This window comes from Bufo gargarizans, chromosome 1 (assembly GCF_014858855.1).
Source record: "Bufo gargarizans isolate SCDJY-AF-19 chromosome 1, ASM1485885v1, whole genome shotgun sequence".
Taxonomy (NCBI): domain Eukaryota; kingdom Metazoa; phylum Chordata; class Amphibia; order Anura; family Bufonidae; genus Bufo; species Bufo gargarizans.
The window spans coordinates 330,985,101-331,003,200 of NC_058080.1; the positions used below are offsets into that span (position 1 = coordinate 330,985,101).

General features: G+C 46.5%; 1 protein-coding gene across 3 annotated transcripts in view; it reads left to right on the forward strand.

Annotated features, from left to right (window-relative positions):
• The window catches only part of LOC122946477 (unconventional myosin-If-like), a 1,093,167-nt gene that overhangs the window by 423,687 nt on the left and 651,380 nt on the right, over positions 1-18,100 (forward strand). For all 3 annotated transcript variants that reach the window (XM_044306152.1, XM_044306170.1, XM_044306161.1), the window contains one exon: positions 8,121-8,208. In XM_044306152.1, coding sequence (XP_044162087.1) covers positions 8,121-8,208 — 88 coding nt within the window. The remainder of the gene's footprint in view (positions 1-8,120; positions 8,209-18,100) is intronic.

An 18,100-nucleotide genomic window follows, 5' to 3' on the forward strand; every position in this document is an offset into this window, starting at 1 on the left:
GGGCACCCGGCAGGGCCTCTAGGATATATATACAGGTCCTTCTAAAAAAAATTGCATATTGTGATAAAGTTCATTATTTTCTGTAATGTACTGATAAACATTAGACTTTCATATATTTTAGATTCATTACACATCAACTGAAGTACTTCAAGCCTTTTATTGTTTTAATATTGATGATTTTGGCATACAGCTCATGAAAACCCAAAATTCCTATCTAAAAAAATTAGCATATTTCATCCAACCAATAAAAGAAAAGTGTTTTTAATACAAAAAAAGTCAACCTTCAAATAATTATGTTCAGTTATGCACTCAATACTTGGTCAGGAATCCTTTTGCAGAAATGACTGCTTCAATGCAGCGTGGCATGGAAGCAATCAGCCTGTGGCACTGCTGAGGTGTTATGGAGGCCCAGGATGCTTCGATAGCGGCCTTAAGCTCATCCAGAGTGTTGGGTCTTGCGTCTCTCAACTTTCTCTTCCCAATATCCCACAGATTCTCTATGGGGTTCAGGTCAGGAGAGTTGGCAGGCCAATTGAGCACAGTAATACCATGGTCAGTAAACCATTTACCAGTGGTTTTGGCACTGTGAGCAGGTGCCAGGTCGTGCTGAAAAATGAAATCTTCATCTCCATAAAGCTTTTCAGCAGATGGAAGCATGAAGTGCTCCAAAATCTCCTGATAGCTAGCTGCACTGACCCTGCCCTTGATAAAACACAGTGGACCAACACCAGCAGCTGACATGGCACCCCAGACCATCACTGACTGTGGGTACTTGACACTGGACTTCAGGCATTTTGGCATTTCCCTCTCCCCAGTCTTCCTCCAGACTCTGGCACCTTGATTTCCGAATGACATGCAACAGTTCAGTGCTGCTTCTCTGTAGCCCAGGTCAGGCGCTTCTGCCGCTGTTTCTGGTTCAAAAGTGGCTTGACCTGGGGAATGCGGCACCTGTAGCCCATTTCCTGCACCCTCCTGTACACAGTGGCTCTGGTTGTTTCTACTCCAGACTCAGTCCACTGCTTCCGCAGGTCCCCCAAGGTCTGGAATCGGTCCTTCTCCACAATCTTCCTCAGGGTCCGGTCACCTCTTCTCGTTGTGCAGCGTTTTCTGCCAGACTTTTTCCTTCCCACAGACTTCCCACTGAAGTGCCTTGATACAGCACTCTGGGAACAGCCTATTCGTTCAGAAATTTCTTTCTGTGTCTTACTCTCTTGCTTCAGGGTGTAAATGATGGCCTTCTGGACAGCAGTCAGGTCGGCAGACTTACCCATGATTGCGGTTTTGAGTAATGAACCAGGCTGGGAGTTTTTAAAAGCCTCAGGAATCTTTTGCAGGTGTTTAGAGTTAATTAGTTGATTCAGATGATTTGTTTAATAGCTCGTTTAAAGAACCTTTTCATGATATGCTAATTTTTTGAGATAGGAAATTTGGGTTTTCATGAGCTGTATGCCAAAATCATCAATATTAAAACAATAAAAGGCTTGAACTACTTCAGTTGGTGTGTAATGAATCTAAAATATATGAAAGTCTAATGTTTATCAGTACATTACAGAAAATAATGAACTTTATCACAATATGCTAATTTTTTGAGAATGACCTGTATATATATATATATATATATATATATATATATTTGTGGTCAGGGGGAAAAGTTATTTTCGTACAGGTGTCTCATCCTTCAATAATAATGGCTTCTCCCACTGTTCTAATTTCTGACACACCTTCTCCAGGCTTTTTCTCAAGAAGTTAACCTGTTCTGTCAAGGCTGCTATGGCATCAGGGATCGGAGTTTGAGCTGCCCGACTGGCTACCGGGCAACACGTGAAAGGGGTAGCAGGCGTATGGACAGGAGTTTCAGCAACTTTAGCAGGCTTTGGCTGCGGACTCTTTCCCAGAAGGCTAATGGCTAGCTCTTTAAAGTCCAGGAAGGTGACACTTCAATGTATTGCTCTTTCAAAGTTTTATCTTGGTTCTCTGCCTCACGGGGGTCTACCTGAACCACAGTTCTAAGGGTTTCTTGTAAAAACAATGCAAAGTCTCTGAGTGACTCACCGGTTTGTTGTTTCGTGCTGAAGAAAGTTATTTTGACCTCTGACATGGTCTTGGGTTCGAAGGTGGTGGTACAACCTGAACAAGGCACACATTTTCTCTTTAAAGTCTCTTAGGGTGTGAGCTTCCCCAGAGTATCGGGGGAACCAAGGGGCCCCAAAGTAGTAAGGCATGGTTAGTGGCATTATGCTGGCTGCTGCAACAGCTGGTGGTGCCCTCTTGTTTCTGATGTAGGATTTTCACAGGCTGAGGAGTAAGGTCGGGGCCTTTACGCGGAGGTTGGCTGGCAATGCGACAGTCCTCCTCTTGCACGCATGCCAAATCTCGCGATCCGCGAGCGTACGTCAAACATAAGTCCAGTGCGCGGCACCTTTCTTCAACGCGATCCACAGCCAGAAGGGGCGGTGCTACACTCTGGATACAGCTTGACCTCTCCAGACCACTACAGGAGTGGTAGGCGGCACTGATTTATTATTTTGCATATGGGGCGGTGCACCAACTCTTTCCGCTCTGAGAGGGGGTGTAACTTAGTTTTTCCCGCCAGGCTGCTCTGTGATGACGCAGCAAAGAACTACAAGTCCTTTAGGCGGCCATTTTAAGTGCAAAACAGTCCATTCAAATAAAGCAAGCAGCACTATTGACTTTTGAAAAATCCACAATTTTGCAGTTTTAAAGATGAGGTTTTATAGTAGAAGTGTAGCGCAATACATACAGACAGTCTCTAAACAGCCTAAACAGTTTTTTGTCCCAATAAAAGCAATCTATCAGTTGGGGCTCATTCACAATAGGCAGTCTATAATGGTGCAGGGGTTTGCAAGGTCCCTTGTAGTTGTGACGCCAGTACCTTTTATGGTGGTACAACCTTATACTATAGTGTTAACTGAGGAATTGGAGACTGAGACAAGGATGGTGCGATCCAACTTATAACTTTTACTGAACATTGCTACTGGTAACGGTAACATCCAAGTATAAAACAGTCTCTAATACATCCAAACATGAAATATAGTCTCTTTAAGATGGACAGAAGTAAAGCTGCAAGAGGTCCACTGCTTACAGTTGTGATGTCTGTCTCTCAGGCTATTAATGATATAAGTTTTATGCTTACTGATAGAGGACTTCTACGCTGGTCCCTGTTATCCCAGTGCAGGTTATTGAGGCTGCTGGAGGCCGGTAAATCCTTCACTTTTAACTCCAAAAGTCCTAAGGTGCGTTTAGCGATGGCCGTAACCCTTTGGGTGTATGTTTCTTTAGTGCTTTCTGAATTAATATCCTTCTGAGTATGTCGACCACTTCAGCTCAGGGCTGAAGACTCCAGGCTGAGAGCTAAGACTAAACTGAACTGAACTCCCTGGAGACTGAAAACACATTCTGCCTAACTAGGCCTGAGCTGGACTATATATATGGGATGTTTTGTCTCCCCATAGTGGTAGGCTCAGTGTAATGGAATCTAACACATCTTTAGGCAGGGATTATGCACAAAGATGCACTGCAGCATAAAATAGGTTATGTAAAGCATACATAGCATAACACTGCGACTTTGCAGTACCAACGTGGGTAGTGCGACACTGCACATATTTTAACTCAAAATTCAGTTTTCACATATGTAGTTACTACTAAGGTGATAATCCATAATCACTTTTTTTCTCCTCACATTCCCCATATTTAAGAAGGTTCCGTCCATAGCAACCGTTCTTTACCAGACTTCATTCTGCCTCTCCTCTAAAGATGGCCGCCGATGCCCTCACCCTGAGGCTAAGCCCGTCTTCCCTCACTACTCAGAATGCATTGTGTTAATCTCGGGAACGTGCTGCCTCAACTTAACCAATCACTGTTGTCCACACTTCAACACACCCTCTTCCTCCTGAGAGCCCATACATTTTAGCAAGTGGCTGTATTCCTGCGCGTCAGTTCAGCCTGGATACATAAAAAGATCTCCCTCCCTCTGTTATGAGGAATCCGGACGCTGCCACAGCAGCGCAGCTCCGGGAGGGCGGATAGGGGTGCTTCCTCACTGTTAACCCCTTCCATACAGTGGTACCTACAGACCGCCGCAAGGTAGGGGTTAAACGGCAGACATCCACTGATGTCGGCCGTTACAGTAGATTGTCAGCTGTATGTTACAGCTGACAATCTACTAAACCGCTCGGTCATCCTGTTCAATTGTGGGGAAGAGGAGGGGTGGGGGGGATGGACTGCCTCCATGTCTGAAATAACAATTTTCTCCGGCTTGGCCATCCTGAAGGGAAGATTGGGGCACAGAAACACAGCAGCATGGCCTGATCTCCTCAACACTCACTGAGAGGATCGGAACCATGCTGCTGAACATCAGTGCAGGGATTTATGTTTATGTATATTTCGTTTTTTTGCACTTGTGGCTGGGTACCTGGTGTAATGCTTAGTAGAACGTAATTTACAGCTCTCTATGCAGGAAGTAACTTCCGGGTTCAGACGGGAGCGAGCATGCAGGGAGCGGGACTGCCTACTTCTACAAACCGGATTCCCAAAAAGTTGGGACACTATACAAATCGTGAATAAAAACTGAATGCAATGATGTGGAGGTGCCAACTTCTAATATTTTATTCAGAATAGAATATAAATCACGGAACAAAAGTTTAAACTGAGAAAATGTACCATTTTAAGGGAAAAATATGTTGAATCAGAATTTCATGGTGTCAACAAATCCCCAAAAAGTTGGGACAAGGCCATTTTCACCACTGTGTGGCATCTCCCCTTCTTACAACACTCAAAATTCTGGGGACCGAGGAGACCAGTTTCTCAAGTTTAGAAATAGGAATGCTCTCCCATTCTTGTCTAATTCAGGCCTCTAACTGTTCAATCGTCTTGGGCCTTCTTTGTTGCAACTTCCTCTTTATGATGCGCCAAATGTTCTCTATAGGTGAAAGATCTGGACTGCAGACTGGCCATTTCACTACCCGGATCCTTCTCCTATGCAGCCATGATGTTGTGATTGATGCAGAATGTGGTCTGGCATTATCTTGTTGAAAAATGCAGGGTCTTCCCTGAAAGAGATGACGTCTGGATGGGAGCATATGTTGTTCTAGAACCTGAATATATTTTTCTGCATTGATGGTGCGTTTCCAGACATGCAAGCTGCCCATGCCACACGCACTCATGCAACCCCATCCCATCAGAGATGCAGGCTTCTGAACTGAGCGTTGATAACAACTTGGGTTGTCCTTGTCCTCTTTGGTCCGGATGACATGGCATCCCAGATTTCCAAAAAGAACTTCGAATCGTGACTCGTCTGACCACAGAACAGTCTTCCATTTTCCCACACTCCATTTTAAATGATCCCTGGCCCAGTGAAAACGCCTGAGCTTGTGGATCTTGCTTAGAAATGGCTTCTTCTTTGCACTGTAGAGTTTCAGCTGGCAACGGCAGATGGCACGGTGGATTGTGTTCACTGACAATGGTTTCTGGAAGTATTCCTGAGCCCATTCTGTGATTTCCTTTACAGTAGCAGTGTCGTTTAAGGGCCCGGAGATCACAGGCATCCAGTATGGTTTTACGGCCTTGACCCTTACGCACAGAGATTGTTCCAGAGTCTCTGAATCTTCTGAGAATGTTCTGCACAGTTGATGATGTTCGCTGGGTAACACCTTTCTCATATTGCTCCACTATCTTTCTGTGCAACATTGTGGGAATTGGTGATCCTCTACCCATCTTGGCTTCTGAGAGACACTGCCACTCTGAGAAGCTCTTTTTATACCCAATCATGTTGCCAATTTACCTAATTAGTGTTAATTGGTCTTCCAGCTCTTCGTTATGCTCAAATTTACTTTTTCCAGGCTCTTATTGCTACTTGTCCCAACTTTTTGGGGATTTGTTGACACCTTGAAATTTCGAATCAACATATTTTTTCTTCAAAATGATACATTTACTCGGATTAAACGTTTGATCTGTCATCTACATTCTATTACAAATAAAATATTGACATTTGCCATCTCCACATCATTGCATTCAGTTTTTATTCACAATTTGTTTAGTGTCCCAACTTTTTGGGAATCCGGTTTGTTCGTTTTTCGTCTTCTATATGAAAAAGCTGGGAGACGGAGGACACCTAACAACGCTCTTTTAGCGGCAAAGCTAAAATGCTAGAGGGAGGACCGAACATGCAGGAATTACATGGCAATTTAATACCTAACCAAACGTATAAACTAGGGCACTAACGTAATGAGACAAACCCAATTTTATATAAATATATATATATATATATATATATATATATACACACACATTATATATATAAAAAATTACAGTTATCCTTTAAGTCTGAAAGTGTGGTGGGTGCTAAAACAATATACCCATTCTATAAGCAGTAAAGTCTTACTACTAGAAAATGTGCAGTACCTTACTGTCTGAATCCTGTATAGCCTTGAAATGTGTCTCTCTGCATTCTATGAATGTCTGTTCACTTCTGCTCAGGGGTAATCACTCAGTTAGGGCTCATTCAGAAGACTGTATATTTGTGTCCACATCCATTCTGCAGTTTTGCAGAATGGATGCAGACACATTAATTTCAATGGAGTCGCAAAAGATGCATCCGTACTTGTGTTCCGTGTCCCTGCAAAACAGATACCACATGTCCTATTTTGGTCCTCAATTGAGGAATATAATAAACATTTCTATCATAGGGCTGGCTGTTCCATTCCACAAAATGCAGAAATGGTATCAGTGTTTTGCAGATATGCAATTTGCAGATTGCAAAAACGGATACAGTGCTCTGAATGAACCCTTAAGTTGTTTTCTGGCTATTTTCAGTCTCAGGAATGGTGTTTTCCTGGATGAAGCTTTTCTTTGGGCTTACTTATCAGGAGTTTACACATGCACATTGCCTCTAGCTCTGATGACTAGACACTTTAGCCCATCAACCTGTAAACTGGACTAAGACTGCCATTTTTAACAATTTATTGTCCATACATAATGATTAGAGATACAGTGCATATGGAAATACTTTAACAATAAATAATAAATCACACCATCTTCCTCTTGGAAAACAATAAACCTTTAGCAGTGAGGGTCATTGCAGATGCAAACAAGAAAGTTTTAATTTGATAATATCACAATATACACTACTGGAATACAGCTGTTACAATAACCCTTTAATCCAGCCATAGTGGTCATGCTTGCACACTATTGGAAAAACACTGACTTAGGCTTCATGCACACGACCGTTGTGTGCATCCGTGTCCGTTGTTCCGTTTTCCGTGATTTTTAGCGGACCCATTGACTTTCAATGGGTCCGTTGAAAACTCGGAAAATGCACCGTTTGTCATCCGCATCCGTGATCCGTGTTTCCTGTCCGTCAAAAAAATATGACCTGTCCTATTTTTTTTTGACGGACAACGGTTCGCGGACCCATTCAAGTCAATGGGTCCGCGAAAAAACACGGAGGCTCACAAGATTGTGATCCGTGCCCGTGATCCGTGTCCGTTTTTTTCCTATCATTTTCAAGGCAAACTTGACTTAGATTTTTTTTTCACTTTTCTGGTCTGGTGATCCTCCAAAAATCAAGGAAGACACACGGAAGAAAAAATGGACACGGATCACGGAACAACGGATCCCCGTTTTGCGGACCGTGAAAAAATAACTTGTGTGCATGAGGCCTAATGCTGAGAGAGAGTCTTTTCCTATAATAAACAAGCACTGCCACCACTGCTGGACTGCAGCGGTGTAACCCCTGGAAACAAGTAGTGTATAATGTCAATCAATGAATCCAGCCAAAAAAAATGACAAATATGGACAATCACAAAACAAAACACATTAGTAAGTGCCGTGCATTAACTTTGTCTACATGATAAATGCTATTTTCTGAAGTGAGACAGTCCCTTTAATATTTCATTATATGTGGCTGGTGTGGTGGATATTACTTTTTCTTGTATACTTTGCCAACTATAGTAATTAGCTATAGCAAAAGGTATTAGACCTATCTATAGTGAAACCCTAATTAACAATATTATATAGTACAATAGTATATCATGAAAAGTAGCTTCATTTAACCTATGTGTATATAATGGTGCATGTTCTTTTTTTTTTTTTTTTTTTTTCAGTGGTGAAAGCGGTGCAGGAAAAACAGTGGCTGCTAAATACATCATGGGCTATATATCCAAAGTATCAGGAGGAGGTGGAAAAGTACAGGTATGATGAATTTCCATGACACATTAAATTGTTCTACAGTTTATTTTTATTCAGAATACTTTTATATCCTGTACAATCAAATATCATGAATTGAACATTATTTTTTTGGGAAATGATCACTACTGCATTGAATATATAGTAAGCCCATGGCCAAGTTCGCACATTACATATGCACCAGCCCATGAGGTGGGGGCAGGGCCGTTTGAAGGTATTTGGGGGCCCCAAGCAAAATAGACATGGAGGCCCCCCCCCTCCACACATTACGCACGTAAAGCCTACAGGAACCACAGTATAGCCATACAGTTTAAGTTCACCCACACTTTATGTAAACAAAAAAAGGAGGTTTACAGTGCAAATACTGCTGTTGCATTTAATGTGCATGAAATTTGAACAGTGCCATCCACAGATCCCCCTCCCCTAAACAGTGCTATCCACAGATCCCCCCTAAACAGTGCCATCCACAGATCTCCCCCCTAAACAGTGCCATCCACAGATCCCCCCTAAACAGTGCCATCCACAGATCCCCCCTAAACAGTGCCATCCACAGATCCCCCCTAAACAGTGCCATCCACAGATCCCTCCTCCCCTAAACAGTGCCATCCACAGATCCCCCCTAAACAGTGCCGTCCACAGATCCCTCCCACAAACAGTGCCATCCACAGATCTCCCCCCTAAACAGTGCCATCCACAGATCCCTCCTCCCCTAAACATTGCCATCCACAGATCCCCCCTCCCCTAAACAGTGCCATCCACAGATCCCCCCTCCCCTAAACAGTGCCATCCACAGATCTCCCCCCTAAACAGTGCCATCCACAGATCCCTCCTCCCCTAAACAGTGCCATCCACAGATCCTCCAACCCCTAAACAGTGCCATCCACAGATCTCCCCCCTAAACAGTGCCATCCACAGATCCCCCCTAAACAATGCCATCCACAGATCCCCCCTAAACAGTGCCTTCCACAGATCCCCCCTCCCCTAAACAGTGCCATAGTTATATCTCCCCCCTAAACAGTGCCATCCACAGATCCCTCCTCCCCTAAACAGTGCCACCCACAGATCCCCCCTCCCCTAAACAGTGCCATCCACAGATCTCCCCCCTAAACAGTGCCATCCACAGATCCCCCCTAAACAATGCCATCCACAGATCCCCCTAAACAGTGCCTTCCACAGATCCTCCCTCCCCTAAACAGTGCCATGATGGCACTGTTTAGGGGAGGGGGGATCTGTGGATGGCGCTGTTTAAGGGGGATCTGTGGATGGCACTGTTTAGGGGGGATCTGTGGATGGCACTGTTTAGGGGAGGGGGGATCTGTGGATGGCACTGTTTAGGGGGGATCTGTGGATGGCACTGTTTAGGGGAGGGGGGATCTATGGATGGCATTGTAGGGGGATCTGTGGATGGCACTGTTTAGGGGAGGGGGGATCTATGGATGGCATTGTAGGGGGATCTGTGGATGGCACTGTTTAGGGGAGGGGGGATCTGTGGATGGCACTGTAGGGGGATCTGTGGATGGCACTGCCATCCACAGATCCCCCTACAGTGCCATTCACAGATCCCCCTCCCCGACGCTCACAGCAGTATATTTATAAACTAGTAACTACTATAACTTTAATCATTGCTCATTGCTGAGCTCTTTACTTGGATTATTTGGATATCTTACTTTGTCTTAGCTCCGGTAATAGCAGGCAGTGCAGGTGGCGCTCACTCACTGATGTCACGCGCCTGCGCCGCCTAGTGGGAGGAGCAGGTGCGTGACGTCGGTCAGTGAGTGAGCGCCGCCCCCCGCACTGCCTGCTATTACCGGAGCTAAGACAAAGTAAGATATCCAAATAATCCAAGTAAAGAGCTCAGCAATGAGCAATGATTAAAGTTAAAGTAGTTACTGATTAGTTTAAAAATACATGGCTGTGAGCGGCGTGGCCCTGTATATTCTAACCCCCAGGCAAGCGTCCCCGTCACCATGGGAACACCTGGGGGTTAGAATATACCATCGGATCTTCTGAGTAAGGCCCCATGCACACGGCCGTTGTTCACAGCAGTGTGCGGGCCGTGGAACCGCGGCCTGGATCCCTCCTGAGAGCAGGAGCGCACGGCGTCACTGGTTGCTATGACGCCGTGCGCTCCCTGCTGCCGGCACAGTACAGTAATACACTGGTACGATCTATACCAGTGTATTACTGTACTGTGCCGGCAGCAGGGGGCGCACGGCGTCATAGCAACCAGTGACGCCGTGCGCTCCTGCTCTCAGGAGGGATCCAGGCCGCTGTTCCACGGCCCGCACACGGCTGTGAACAACGGCCGTGTGCATGGGGCCTTACTCAGCTCTGCTTGGCCCCGGGCCAGCTCGGGGCCCCAACCAGCTCGGGGCCCCAAGCAATTGCTTGTTTTGCCTGTTGGGTAGCGACGGGCCTGGGTGGGGGCGGGCAGGGCTGGAGTGGTGGTTGTGCCTATGAGGGTGGTCATAGTCCTTAGGCCGAATGCACACAGACGTTTTTCACGGCCATGAGCGGTCCGTGGAACCGCGGCCTGGATTCCTGCTGAGAGCAGGAGTGCACGGCGTCATTGGTTGCTATGACGCCGTGCGCTCCCTGCTGCCGCCGCAATACAGTAATACACTGGTATGATCTATACCAGTGAATTACTGTACTGTGGCGGCAGCAGGGAGCGCACAGCATCAGCAGGAATCCAGGCCGTGAAAAACGGCCGTGTGCATTCGGCCTAACAGTGGTTGTTTCCTGCTCCAGCACTAGCTGGGCCGTGCAGGTGGGGAATTGGAGAGGGGCACAACCCTTCTTCCCCTCGGGCACACCCTGGACTGGTATGCCCCTGATATTAGGTGAGCAGCGGGTTTCAAGGAAGAAAACAGGGGTCCAGATAAGATGTGGAGATCAATGACCAGGCCAGCTTGGTTATAATAAAATATAGTCTTTATTTTACTGAATAGATGTTGGGACCAGGGGCGTACATAGAAATCACTGGGCCCCATAGCAAAAATCTGAATTGGGCCCCTTAACCCCGCCCACTACCCACCATGTCCCCTCCCACTTCCTGACCTGGCTCCTCCCATGCCACACCCCCATTAAATAAATTTATACATGACCTACAGAAACTGTTAGGGATAAACATTTTTTTTTTTTTATATTTTCATACAATGGGCATGTCACTTGCCAGGCTTTAGCAGAGTGGACACAGGGCGCAATATGTATGCCACACAACTGAGTGAGTGCAGGGCAGGAGCGCATAAACATCACTCCTCCTGCCTCTGTCCACTGTGCTAAAGCCAGACGTAAGCCATCCCCCACATCTTAACCCCTTTGCTACCTGCGCCATTTTGTCATCACTTCTCTTACCCCAAACCCCTTTAACTCCTTGCTGCTGAGTGTGCACATATGCGCATGTGTTTGTGTGTGTGTGGGGGGGGGGTGGTTTGGCTGGTTGGTGAAATATCATTTGATGGCTATGTGCACACTCAGCATTAGCAGCAAGGAGTTAGAGGGGTTAATATCCAACCCCTAATGCCCGCCAAAATGCCCGGGGGGGGGGGGGGGGGGGGGGTTTGTTAGGAAGGAGAAGGTGTAGGAGGAAAGCACACTGTCCTCTATGAGCCCCCCAACCCCTAATGCCCCCCAAAAAAATTCTCAGGACAGTGTGCTTTCTTCCTACTCCCCCCCCCTACCCCGGGCACGCCCCTTTTAACAAATACTGTAGTAGATCACTAGCAGTCCTATGTAACACAGTGATAACTCTCTGAGTACAGATAATGTAGATGGGTGTGAGGCCCCAGAATTCAGAACACACACAGTGTTACCTGAACTCTGGGGCCCTTACCCTACCGAGAAACAGATATGTGCATGGATAATATTATTACAGGAGAATGCCGCCCCATACCTGTTACATCCAGTGACGTCTCCTGTGATGTAGACTTTTCTCCATGTCTTCATCCAGAGATAAGACCGCCATGACACCTTCTTTCAGCCGCTTCTCGTCTCTGCAGAGTTTCACAGAAAAAAATGTAGGTTCCTCACTTTACTATAAACCTCTCCTTCCTGGTGTCTCAACAACTCATCCTGCTGCCCCCCAATATTGTGCTAGAGCCAGACAGATAGTCCCCCGTTCCCCATAATATTATTCCCCCTGTATATTATAATGGCCCCCTCTTTATTATTAATATAATGGGCCCCTCTTTATTATTAATATAATGGCCCCCTCTTTGTTATTAATATAATGGCCCCCACTTTGTTATTAATATAATGGCCCCCACTTTGTTATTAATATAATGGGCCCCTCTTTATTATTAATATAATGGGCCCCTCTTTATTATTAATATAATGGGCCCCTCTTTATTATTAATATAATGGGCCCCTCTTTAATAACAAAGAGGGGGCCATTACATTAATAACAAAGAGGGGGCCATTATATTAATAACAAAGAGGGGGCCATTATATTAATAACAAAGAGGGGGCCATTACATTAATAACAAAGAGGGGGCCATTATATTAATAATAAAGAGGGGCCCAGGGGGCCATTATATTAATAAAGAGGGGGCCATTATATTAATAACAAAGAGGGGGCCATTATATTAATAATAATATAATGTCCCCGTCTTTATTATTAATGTAATGGCCCCCTCTTTATTATTAATATAATGGTCGACTCGTCTCTCCACTCTTATTAATACTATGATGTCCACTGACTGAGTACAGTCAGTGGTCCCCTTCTCTTGTCCCCAGTGCCTCTGCAATAAGGGTAGAACGTAGAGATTAGGGAACATAAAAAAAAAAAATAATACTTACCTCTCTAAGGACAGCTTGTGGCATCCTGGTACAGGATCGCTCACTGTGCCTTCCCGCGCCGCGTCATCGCGTCATCTCGCGAGATCCGACGCAGGAGGTCACAGTGAGCACCTCAACTGAAGCCGCTCCCCCGGCCCCTCCTCACTTCGCCTGCCCAGTGCGCGTCACGCAGGGCCTCTCCTCTCGCCGAGTCGCCGGCCTCCGCTCCGCCCCCCTGTAAATCTTATGTTATTCAGCTGCGGCTGGCCGGCTGCGTTCTAACGTGTAGGCGGGGCCTTCTCTGCGCTCCGGGCCCCCCAGTGCCGCGGGCCCCATAGCAATGGCGTGGTCTGCCTCTATGGGCGGTACGCCACTGGTTGGGACTCACAGTGCAAATACAAGCAGTAGGCACAGTTCTCAAGTATATCACAGAGTAAGCTTTTACCAAAGTCTGTGTATAGGCCCTAGCTATTATAATGATCCTCCTTGAGCATCTTTCTACAGATACATGCAATCTTCCCAACTGATTAAAGGTCTACAATATGTCTAAATATTTTTCTGCAATGCAGGACTTTGGGGGCAGTCCTATATCTGATGGCCAGTCTGTCTTGGTAGTGTGATGGGCACAAGAAGCAAGATAACTTGGGTTGAGCAAACCTGAACTGTAAATTTCGGGTTCGGACTGAACTTTAGGATTTTTGGACCCCAAACCCGAACATTTCAGTAAAAGTTCAGGTTCGGTGTTCGGCGATTTCTTGGCGCTTTTTGAAAGGCTGCAGAGCAGCCAATCAACAAGCGGTTAACTGTCTGACCTTAGAAGCCATCACAGCCATGCCTACTAATGGCATGGCTGTGATTGGCCAGTGTAGCATGTGACCCAGCCTCTATATAAGCTGGAGTCACTTAGCGCTGCACGTCACTCTGCTGTGCTTAGTGTAGGGAGAGGATGCTGCTGGTGATTTCAGGGAGAGAATAGAGAGAATCTTTGCTCAAAATCTGAATCTAACTCAGCGATCTACATACATTGGGCCAGATTTATCATGACTCTGACAGCTCACTCCACTTTCACATATGGCTAAAAGTCAGTTTTAGTCAAGTCAGATTTATGATCGGCCCTTTAAGACTGTAATAAATGTGGTTTGACGGTAGCCGTTTTTTCCGTCAGTAAGCAGCTTTACAAAAGTCGCACATCTTTACAAAAAAGTTGCATGTTTTTATGAAAAAGTCGCATGTTCTATTAAAAAGTCTCATAAGATAAGCATGGTCCTCACTGGAGTGAAATTGCGACTTTTTTGCGACTTTTAAAATAGTCCCAATAGCAAATCTGTCTAGAGATTCATTTGCATAAGAAAACACGCCCACTTTCAGAAAACTGGCAAATTTGTGCGCAGTTTTAGAGTTGGCGCATTTTTGGGGGACTTTTTCACTCCATTATTCTGACCTGAGCTAATGATAAATCTGGCCCATTGTGTTTTGTGAGTGCAGGGCACAATTTTTTTATCCTGCCCTGAGCCCAGTGACCGGAAAAAAAATGACTTTAATAAGTCAGTTAGGTGGGCGGCGGCGGCGGCCATTTTATGCAAGCTCAGTGCACTAGCACTGTATCTGAGCTTTTGGGACATTGAAAATCCTTTTTTTTTGGCAATTTACAATATCTGGTGCATTTTCAGGCTTAGTCAGTGTGCAATTTAAGCTAGAAATACAGCCATCATTTTCTGGGTTTTTAAAAACACACTTTTTGTGCCCAAAAACACTATTTTCCAGATTTGCAAGTGTTAAATTCAAGTTTAATATATACTGTATTTTTCGCCCTATAAGATGCACCAGCCCATAAAGACGCACCTAGGTTTTTGGGGAGGAAAATAAGAAAAAATGTTTTTAACCAAAAGGTGTGCTTTTGGTGGGTTTGGAACTAATGGTGGTCTGTGGATGGCACCCAGTAAAACCGTTGTAGTATCCGGTCCTGTGTTTTCTGCATTCCCATTTGACACCCGAGAACATGCTGATAGGCTAACTCTAACACGAGTTTGCAATAAGCCTGGGGCACCACCAACTGTTCAATGGATTTGCCTCTCAGCTGGTTTACCCGGTACAACATACCCTGATGAACCACAAAACGGGGAAACACTGACTCTGCCCCTGTTGTTCTGGTTCACCATATACTATTAATACATTTTCCCAGGCTCGGGATAGGGTTGGGACCTGGTGTTGGGCGGTACCAAAATTATCCCCGGAGACATTGAGGTCTGCCATCTCAGGACCTGGCGGCAAGTCCTCCGTGTCTCCCACCATCACACTTAGTGGGGTTGTCTCCCCCTCTTCCACCAAAGTGGCGGTCACCCCTACCGCTGGCTCTTCAGACTCAGGTTCCCAGGGTTCTGGTCTCCCCCCTGAGTAGGGCCAGTCTGCTAGGGTTATCCCTGTCTCATGGGTGTCAGTCACTCTTAGCAGGCCACAGTGGGTCCACCTGCTGGAAACAGTCGACAGAAACACCATAGCAGTGGGGTAGTCTTTCAAGTCTCCATGAATACACATGACCCCAACTTTCCGGCCAGTATACTCAGTGGACCGTACCAGGGGAGCTCTTACCAGGGTCACCAGACTCCCTGAGTCCAGCAGAGCCTCCACTGGAGTGTCTCCCACCTCCACCTGGCACAGGTGATTCAGAGTCTCCGGGGGCACTCGCTGCACACAGCTCCCTAGCATATAACGACGGAAGCAATAGTTTGTGTCCAAGGGTACTACCTGATGTGGACAGTCAGCTCGTACATGGCCAGGCTCCCAACACCGGCAGCAGACTATCGGAGCTGAGTCTATAGGGGGCACATCCTGGGTGGGTTTGGTGGGCCCAAATCGCCGGGTCTGGGGTGGAAAGTTACGGGTTTTGACTACCCCCCTCCCAAAATAACCCCCCTGTAGATTCTGGGTAGCCTCACAGCGCTCCACCAGGCCGACCATCTCAAGAGCATTCCTGGAGAGAGCTGGTCGATCCATTGCTGGAGAGGGGGTGGCAAAGCCCTCCAGAACATATCAGCCAACAGATGGTCCCAGCATAGCAGTTGGGCTAAGCACGTCATGCTGTAGCCACTTTTGCAAGAGGTTAAGTACGTTATAATACTGCGGTCTTACGGGCTCAGCCGGCCTAAACCCCCACTGATGCACCCTCTGGGCTTAGACCAACACATTCACCCCCAGTCTTGCCAGAATCTCACCCTTGACTTTCTGGTAGTCGGCCGCTTGTTCGTCTGGCAAGTCGAAATACACCCGCTGCTAATCGGATGTCAGGAATGGAGCGACAACCTCAGCCCACTGATTTCGGGGTAGATTCTCCCTTGTGGCCACCTTCTCATACATCGCCAGGTAGATTTCGATATAATCTGATGGTGTTATCTTGGGGATCGCCGCACGGACCACTTTCTGGACATCATGTACACTCTGGTACGCTCCTGCCGTCTGTAAAGCAGTCACGTGTTGTAACAGCAGCTGGTTTGTTTCTTGCTGGTGTTGATTAGCCTCCACGAGAGCTTTTATTACAGCCTCTATTTTGTCACGTCACAGGTTTGAATTTAGCTGGTTTAATCCAGCACATCTAGCCATACCAGAAAACAAAAATATTTCGGCATTTACGCCAGCCTCACTGTGTGTGCACGCATCCTCCACCAATTGTGAGGATTTGCTCTGGTAGGCAGAATAAGTGGACGCAGTACAGAGGCAAAACAAGTTTGAAAATCAAAATGTCAGTGTTTATTCACACAAAAGGAAAAATAAAAAGAACTCAACAGTCTTGGTGTTAATTCACACAACGAAAAGTCCATATAACACACACGTCACCTTGCTAGCCGTTTTATCCCCGGCAGTCCACAGCAGGTTTTAGGGGCTTGTTTCCCAGCGTTCAGCCCTCATGCGGCTCTGAACCTTCCAGCACAGTAGCATGCTTCAGATCCCAAGACAGAGACAAACAGAGATTCTGAGCCCAGCTGCCTATTTAAAGAACAGCCAGGTGCTGCCAAAACCCAGAGCGGCACTTAAACTCCAGTACGGTATTTGATCTCACCTGGCTGGAAATCAGCCCAGCCGCCCATGTTGGGAGGAAAATACCTGCATTCCCAAACAAAACCCCTTGCTATGTCACAGTATATATTGTGAGACAGTGACAGGTCTCACTCAGGTTAGAGGCAAGGAAGGGGTGGATAGTTCGGTCCACACCCCTGTTCCACCACAGGTGAGAGAAGCTGGAGGTAATCAGCCTAGCACAAAGCACCCCCCAGAGTGTCAGAAACAGGGTAGTGTGTTACCTGTGGACAGAGGCCTGGAGGCTCTGCCTGTGTGGTCTCAGCTGGGCAAGGCTGAGGGACCACAAGGTTGTGAGATAGCCTGGAGTTGGAGGACACAGCGACGCCTGGGAGGGTCGCAGGAAGATAGTCAGGCGGACTACTGAGCCCCAATCCCCCACAAGAAATACTGAACTGGAGACAGTGGGCGTACTGTGCTCTGTACAGCCAGGAGGCTGTGGGACATTGGCTGACAAAAGCTGCATGAGTTCACAGGGTGTGAACTGGGCCCTAGGTGAGTCAGGAAACTTTGTTTAGTTAGAGCCTGGACGGGCGAGTGTTTATTATTTTGTCATTTTATTGTTGCTGGTGTTGAACAATAAATACACGGTTTGGACCTGAAACCTGGTGTCCTAAAGGTGTATCTGTGAGAATGACCCCCAAATAAGAGGCGATCCCTTACAATTGGTGTCGGATGCGGGCAGTTGTCCATGAGAGAAGGGCAACGGTCGGTTGCTAGGGGCAACGCTGAGACTGCGGGTGCTGCTAAAAGCTGTTTTTGCCGTGTGTGGCGTTAAAGGAACGGAAGCGTTTTTTTTGTCCAATGGAGCAGGTGCTGCTCATAAGAGTGTGAACTATTTTGCTGTGGTGCAAGTAAAACTGCAGTGAATTAAAGGGCCAGTAGCCCAGCAAAAGTGGACTTGTGGCTGAAAGCCTTTCCTGCTTCCATGGGTCTCGGGGAAGAGTACATCCAGCAGCGCTGGCGCATACAGCAGGCAGAAGACATGGCCATAGCAATTGGCTAGACTAAAAATGAATTGGCGAAATTTGATGCAGAGCGAGAGGCT